Here is an 8141-nt window from a genome sequence, read left to right on the forward strand (position 1 = left end):
AGGCGACGCGGCCGGCAGGGAGCACCCTGCCTGCCCCGGGCACGGAGCTGCCGGTTCTTGCCTCAGCCTCTTGCTGTTCTGCCACGTGCAGGCTCTCACGATGGCTGAGGATTTGCGGGCAGCAGTTGCCAGCCAGACGAAGAGGCTGAACAGCAGCAGCGAGGTGGCTGAGAGGCCAGAAGAAAACGGGCATCAAAATAAAAGGCTGAAGAGAGATGCGGATGAGGATGATGCAGAGGACCAGAATAAAAAGTCACCCAAAAGGAAGATTGTGTTGTTGATGGCATATTCAGGGAAAGGCTACCATGGGATGCAAGTATGTGGTTTGGCAAAACAACGCGACCTGCTTTTCTTTGTAGTCTGTTAGGTTTGTAACTGCAATCACAGGGACTGAGCAGGGAGCAGTTGCAGCTTAAAAGCTGGGGCAGGAACAGCACGTGCCTGGTTCCACATGGCTTGGTAGTAACCTGAATAAAAAAGTCAGTGGTGCATCTTTGATATTTGCTGATTGTAGTGAGTCTGCCTCCAGTGTAGAGAGAGCATCGGCTGAAGGTCTTGGAAAAGCTGCTGCAGACAAGGCTGCTGAGGGGGCTGAAAGCAGGGGCGCTGCGGTTCTGTCAAAACCTGAAGCACTGCCTGATGATCCCCTTCTGACCAGTGCTCCAGCTTCTTGCAGAAGCTTTGCATTCCGAAGCAGATGGGCTGAGTTTCTTTTAGGTTAGACCTCACATTGTCCCGCTGCATGCACATTCCAGTAACTGAGCTGCACACTTGAATGAAACAAATTTGCATCCATGTTGCCATTGCTCGTGCTTTTAAATCTGTCCTTGAAGACATTTTAAACTGTCCTTTTCCTGATGCGTTGTATTGAGGCGGCTCCTGGCAGTTTAGAACTAGGAGAACTGTTGCCAGAGTCCTGTGTTTGCATGCGGGACAGAAGGGGGGTTGCTTTGTTATAGCACCAGCACCAGACCTGCCCCTGTAGGGAAGATCTTGTGGCCACCAGCAAGAGGATGCTGCTGCACCATCTGCCGCTGCTCTCAGCACGCTGCGGGCTCCGTACGTGCTCTTGAGGCGACCTTCCAAAGCTGATAAGATTGACACAGAGAGGGAGGGGAGGCTTTCGTGCCTCTGCGGCACAGTCGGTGTGTGGAACAGCAGCACCCCTCGTACTTTTGGGCACGTCTGTGTACCTGCCCATCAGCTCTGCGGCCGCTGTAACGGAGTGGTGTGTGTCGTGGGTGCGTGCTCTCGGCCTGACGCACGAGTGGAGTTGTGCACATGTGACAGTTCATCCGTGCGTTGAGTGCAGAAGCCCCGGGACAAAACCACAGTCTGCGTTTCACAAGAGCTCTGCTTCTAACGACTAGGAGCAGCACGTGCAGGGGCTGGGTTTGGAGCAGCAGCTGTTAACTCGTAGGCTCTGGAGCAGAATTTCATTGGTGCCGTTTCATGCAGGTGAAGGGATTGCCCAAAAACTCCACTGCAGAAGCATTGCACAGTGCAGTTAGGAATGATAATGCACTTGCAGGAGTAGTAAAAAGTAAACCAGAATGTAGACTTCCATCAACACTCGCTGCTAAAGTGTAATCGGTTTTGTTTGAGAGGGCTGTGAAGGGAAGACAAAAAGAAATTCACACCACTGTTCAATTAACAAAATATTTTGGTTATCATCTTCAGTTTTCCAATTGTTTGTTTGGTTTCCTGTTTTTACTGTACATCCTCTTTTAGCGAAACGTGGGGTCTTCACAGTTCAGGACGATTGAAGATGACCTAGTATCCGCCCTTGTGCAGTCGGGCTGCATCCCGGAGAACCACGGGGAAGACATGAAGAAGATGTCTTTTCAGCGGTGTGCTCGAACAGATAAGGTACGTGGGTGAGGGCCTGCGCTCTCATAAACTGTGGACTACCCCCGCCAGTGCTACTGGGATTGACTGGTAAAGCATTGTCTAGAGTGAGATCCAATAGCAAATACTAGGTACAGTGAATGTTGCTTGAACCTTCTCCTTTCACCTACTGCTAAACTTAAGTACAAGCAAATATTTAGGAAGTGCGGGATATTGATTAGACGGTGCTTGTAAAGCTGGAGCTTCATACCTAAACCTTGTTGGTTTCTGTCACTTCATGCCTAAACCTTGTTGGTGTTTCTGTCACTTCATACCTAAACCTTGTTGGTGTTTCTGTCATTCGTCTGCTTCAGCCTCCCGAGCTGCTGCGGCTCCTCATCACTGCCTGGTTGATGCGCGGCTTGAAAGTTGAGCTGCATCTCAGTTGTTCTTGAGCCTGCCACAGTGGGCTTCCAAGTCTGAACAGGAGTTCATGGGTCATCTTATGTACAAGTGATTTTTTTTTTCAGTTGGTGCTTTACTAAATAGCAGTCAGATACAGTGAGGTGTCATGCAGGGACGTGCAGTGTTCTGCCGCCCAAGAGTGCCAGGGTGCAGCGTGGCTGTGCAGCACCACCAGGGCTCCTCTGACTCGGATTTCTGCCTGTGGCATCGCCTTTGCTACACATCGGCCAGAAATGACCAGGGCAAAAAAGGAATAAACTTGTTCTGCAGCCATTTCAATTCTGCAAGTGCTGTCTCAGAGCTTCCAAGGTACATAATTGTGCGTTTGTGTGTTTTTTGGTTTTTATAGGGTGTGTCTGCAGCTGGACAGATCGTGTCACTAAAGGTCAGGCTAATAGATGACATCTTAGAAAAGATCAATAACCATCTTCCTTCTCACATCAGAATTCTGGGTAAGGATACGGGAATGGGCAGTGAGAATCTTGTCAAAGAGGAGCTTTCTCCTAGAGAAGATCTCTCCCTTGCCATTGTATTTTACCCATAAGCAGTTTTAACATATATCCATATATTTCTGTTGTTTTGAAACTAGGATCGTATGAAATCAATCTGTCTTTTGATTGTATTTTATTTAAAAATGTTCTTGTTGGTAGGAGCGAGATCACAATCAGGTTGTAACCTACTGATTCAAAAACCTAATGTCACTTTTAAAACAAGGTCTGAAGAGAGTCACCGGAGGATTCAACTCCAAGAACAAGTGTGATGCCAGAACCTACTCTTACATGCTGCCAACATTTGCCTTTGCCCACAAAGACCAAGATGTGCAAGAAGAGGTTTATCGACTGGACAGAGAGACCCTTGAGAAAGTCAATAAACTGCTCGCGTGCTATAAAGGAACACACAACTTCCACAACTTCACGTCTCAGAAGGGACCCAGGGACCCCAGTGCCAAGCGGTACATAATGGAGATGTACTGTGGAGAGCCGTTCGTCAGGGAGAACGTAGAGTTTGCGGTGATCAAAGTGAAAGGTCAGAGTTTCATGATGCACCAAATAAGGAAGATGATTGGGCTGGTGATAGCTATTGTGAAAGGTTATGCTGCCGAGTCTATCATAGAGCGCAGCTGGGGCGAGGAGAAGGTCGATGTTCCCAAAGCCCCAGGACTTGGGCTGGTCTTGGAGAGGGTCCACTTTGAAAAATACAACAGACGCTTTGGGAATGATGGGCTGCATGAGCCGCTGGAGTGGACGGAGGAGGAGGAGAAGATCGCTGTTTTCAAAGAGCAGTACATCTATCCTACCATTGTCAACACAGAAAGGGAGGAGAGATCGATGGCAAACTGGCTGAACACCCTCTCCATCCACGACTTCAACTCTTCTGCTCTTGGGATGCAAACTAGCAACAAAAACGCAAAGGTGAGGATTGAAGCCGTTGTTTTATCAGATGGGAGCGGTCAGGGTGAAGCGGCTCTGCCCTTAGTTTTGTTTTCCGTGAATGTGCCATGGAAGATGACAGTCAACTGGAGTGTGAAATGGGTGTTGTCTCTTCTGTCTTTGTGCACCTGGTGATAGTGGAATGAACTGTGCCAAGTGGTGGCTTTGCAGTTTCGCGTGGGGCGGTTGAGGGAGAGATGCTTTAAAGCACAGGCCGGTTTGCAGAGTCATAAACTGGCAACAAGGTGTGGACGCGTTACCAGCCTTTGCTCTTGTGCCGCGGTTTCAGGCTAGCTTTCAGGCTGATGGTTTCCCTTGAAGAAACTGCTGTCTCTTCACATTCTCTGGTTTTGGGCTAATTCTCATTTTGTGTAATGCCCTGTTCCCTAGGTGGGGTTTGGAATCGGGGAAATTTAGGACCAGCTTTAAGTAAATCTGCCATGAGCTCAAAATGGGTCTTCAGAACAACTGCTGAGTTATGGGGTATTGCAGAATCTGATTTCTGACAGCAGAAGCTGCTGTCAGCCGTGAGTTGCAATAAAACAAAGATGTAGAATGCATTTTTAACCAATAGAAAATTACAGTTTAAGTTAAAGATTATTTTTTTTTTTCTGGTTGAGATGTGGAATAGCTTTGCAGGAAAAGAGTGGAAAGATGTTTGGGGAGTGCTAGAATTGAGTTGGAGACCAGATGAGGAAGCCTGAGTCAAACTCACAAAGTACTTCTTTAAACTGACAACCCTTGGATTGACTTAAAATGCAACAAAAAATGCTTGATTGGACAAGTCCCTGATCAGCCCGATCTAACTTCACAACAAGCTTGAGTGGGGGGGTTGGACTTCATGACTTAAAGATTCCTTACAGTTCTGTATGTAATTTCAGTTTTCTTGGTCAGAGGGCTGGCAGATCCTTGAAGAATGAGTGATGGGCAGGGCTAAAACTTGTGTGTAGTGCAACAGGGAAAAAAATAATGACCTTTTTTCACTTAATGGTGTCCTTAAAATGATGTTTATTTCAGGTAGATAATGATGCTGCTCTGAGGAACATTAGGTTTAATCCTGTCTCTGCCATTACGTGTCTGAGAGTCTCAAGATACAAAATAAAATTTACAGCCTCATTGAATAGTACAAGCAAGATACCAGAAATTTCTCAGGGTTATTTTTGTGCTTGTGGTAATTGTTTTTCTGAAGTACAGTGCTGTGTGAGGACGTTTGTGACAGGAGGTTGTGACAAATGCCACATTCGTTTGGTTAAATGGGACCCAAAGAGACTGTGTGGTGCCGAGTGCTTACCCGGCTTGGGGGTCTGGATGGCAGCGCTGGCAGGACGCGCTGCTGACCGGCTCGAACCCCCTGATGGATTGCTAGCAGGAGGCAGGTCTGCCGGCCTGAGAGAGACTCCAGCACGCACGGTTCTGGCACCACAGTCAGCACAGGCTGTCTGGAGAGGGGTAGGTACGGGATGATGTGGCAGGGCAGGGTGTTTGCACTGCAGTGAGCTGTGCTCGCTGTTACGAAGGCGGCTGTCTAAGCCTCTCAGAATTTGTTCTGTAGTAGGATATTAAATTGTCAATGTTAAATTCATGGGATTTGGAGGTTTATATCTTTTTAGCAAGCGGTGGTGAGGTAAAAAAGGAGTAACTACAGGTGTATTGTCACGTTAGCCTTCTCTTATAAAATCCTTCACTGCCAATTGTATCAGTCAAAATACTTGCTTCAAAAAATTACACAAAGCCCCCAGATTTGTCTCATCGTATTGATTTACTCCTGAAGGAGTGGCGCTCCCAGTTAAGAACTCAGACTCCAGTTTCCTTGTAAGTGGCCAACACTTGTACCGTTGCCCTAATGCTACTTTGTGCAACTGGCTTGTTTTTAAACAAGTATTACTGAGCCCTTGCATATCTCTAATACAGTTTGGACATAAATTCTCTGCAGCTGGCGTGCAGAATTCTCAAATCTGGCTTTAGACAATGTAACAAACAGCTTTTGAGGGACTTGCATGAAAAACACTTGTTAACTTGTCTCACCTGCATTTATTTGAAATACCAGCATTTCGTGTGACTATCCCACTTCTGAGCTTCCACATACTGCAGGTTGTAATCGTGCAGGTGTACATATACCCAAGAAGAAATGTCTTCTGCTGGTGAGTACAATCCAACGTACGATTTTTTTGCTGCCAGAAGCATCACTTACCGTCACAGAAGTTTGTTACCGCAGATGGGTGTAAGACATGAAGCTGAGGTCTATCCTCGTTTTCTTATACTTTTGTAGAAACTTAAAGTCAGTGTCCTTGACTTTGGTCAGTCTCTAGATGTAAATGAAATACATTTTCCATTTTACTTCACAGAACAACAGTGATCTCGACGGCAGTGACGGTTGTGACGATGATTCCGACTGAGCCAGGAAAAGGCTGGACGTGGGACGCTGGCTGCTCGCAATTCCCTTTATCCACAGAAAAAAAAAAAGTGGCCTTTCTAAATCCAAGAATGCAGTAAAGCAGGGGTTTGCCTGCTTGCAGAACAAGAACTGGATGCCCAGGAGAAACTGGGCAGGGAAGTGGAAAAAGTGAAAGAAGCTTTTTATACCCCTAACTGATTCAACTGGCTGATATACTTGAAAACAGTGAGATGAGCAAGAAGCTTTCTAAAAGAATGTTGTAATGCAGGACATCTTGGTTGCTATTATTTGAATAGCACTTTTATTATATGTTTACTTGGAAAACAGCATTTTAAATATGTGTAATCTCTACATAAAGATGGGGCAAATCATTTTTAATACACTCTTTTTTGATTACTATTATGACTCCATGAACTTTTGATAGTTTTATTATTATTTTCTTCACCTTTTCTTAACCTGATCTCTAAACACCATTAAGATTTTTTTTTTTTCCCGTGTCATCCATGCCTTTCCTGTGGAATAACACACATGGGTCAGGAACTCACCATCGTGCCAGCTGCTGTGAATTCTTTTGGTATTGACACATTTTCTGTGTTCTGTAAAGCTCTGCAAGTCTAAAAGGAACGATTCCTTACTCAGTGAGAGGCCTTCATTTTGGACCGTGGACTGAACCACGTATTTCAAGCTGAGACCTCTTCTCTGGGAGGTGTCATCCTCCCAGCATCGCCTGTGCGTGTGCTTGGGCAGACTCCAGAGGGTCGCTCCGCAGCTGTGGGTGTAACTGGGGCTTTGCTGCCTGGGCTGTTGTTTCACGCACCAGTAGATGAGACGCGAGGAGAAGATGCGGATCAGTTGTTAGGGCTGCAGCCCGCAGCGCGCAGCCAGGAACGCTCTAGCGTGGCCTGCGGTCACTAAACGTGCTGTGTTGGGTTAGTGGGAACTCGCTAGCATCTGCTGGATTTGGGTTGAGTCAATGCAGCGAGTGGGAAAGGAGCGGTGCTGCCTTCCTCCGGGCTTTGATCGAGTCTGCGTTCACTTCCTGCGTGTGAACTCTGAATTCCCATCAAGCTGCTCAGGATAGAGGCACGTCTGCTGGCGAGCACGTGTCTGAGGACTGTCTTCCTTTGGGAATCGATTTAAATTGTCTGTGTTTTGGTGATTTGCGTACTCTGGAGTTCTTGCTCTCTGTTCCCTAACTGTGGTTTGACATCAGAGTCTTGTTTCCAACTGGCCATGGAGGTGGTGGAAGTAAAACCAAGTAAAGGCAGCAGCCCTCCTGCCAGCCCTGCCTGTTCCAGCACTGCTGGAAGGGCTGGAACAAGACTCCCCAAGGGTTCAGTGCTTGATACACTTCCCAGCTGGGTCTGGCTGGAGATTTGCTTTGGAATAGGGCAGTTACTGAGAACGATGAGTCAACTCTTTGATTCTTCATTCAGTGGTTTCTGGCTAAAGCCTCTAATTTTATGCTCCTTCTGGAATTATTACTTTTTTATTATTTGCCAGAGCACAGCTGCCCCTTAAAAAGGGATTTGCTTGTTCATTTTATCTGGGTTTTAATTAGACTTTTAAATTTTATCGTGAAGACCTTGCTCTGTTTTATGAGAGCAAGCACGCACAAGTGTTCTGGAGAGGGACTCCACCTGCGTTGTCATTTACAGCCCTTGCTGCGTCACACCGTTGACCTAACCTGCATTAATCCCCTATCCAAAGCTATCTATCTCTTTATATCCGAAAAAACCCCCACAAACAGCCCGTCTTTATTTGCTTATAATAAAGGCTCTGAATGGGGCATGTCAGTTGAAATCCGGGGGAACTTTTATTTATAGCCTTTGAGAAAACAGAATGATAATTAAAAAAGGGGTATTTGTTACGTCTGACTGTGTGCTGCTTAATTTCTCAGAGATTATTAATTTGGTGTTTCACTGCAGGAGCTGAATAAAAAAAAACCCCATACAGCGCTGGTCTAAATTTGAAACCGGTCTCTGAAAGGGCGCAACGAGGAGCCGGGCCAGGAGCGCCGGGCC

The 8141-nt window shown here is 46.5% G+C and overlaps 1 protein-coding gene across 1 annotated transcript; it reads left to right on the forward strand.

Annotated features, from left to right (window-relative positions):
* Positions 1–91: 91 nt before the first annotated feature.
* PUS1 (pseudouridylate synthase 1) lies at positions 92–6118 on the forward strand (the record flags this gene model as incomplete). Its single annotated transcript, XM_010142085.1, has 5 exons — positions 92–316; positions 1732–1869; positions 2642–2744; positions 3007–3704; positions 6068–6118. Coding segments are annotated over 5 exons (1215 nt in total), but the record flags the coding sequence as incomplete, so codon positions are not given.
* Between the last annotated feature and the right edge of the window lie 2023 nt (positions 6119–8141).

This window comes from Buceros rhinoceros, unplaced genomic scaffold (assembly GCF_000710305.1).
Source record: "Buceros rhinoceros silvestris isolate BGI_N320 unplaced genomic scaffold, ASM71030v1 scaffold29408, whole genome shotgun sequence".
Lineage (NCBI taxonomy): Eukaryota > Metazoa > Chordata > Aves > Bucerotiformes > Bucerotidae > Buceros > Buceros rhinoceros.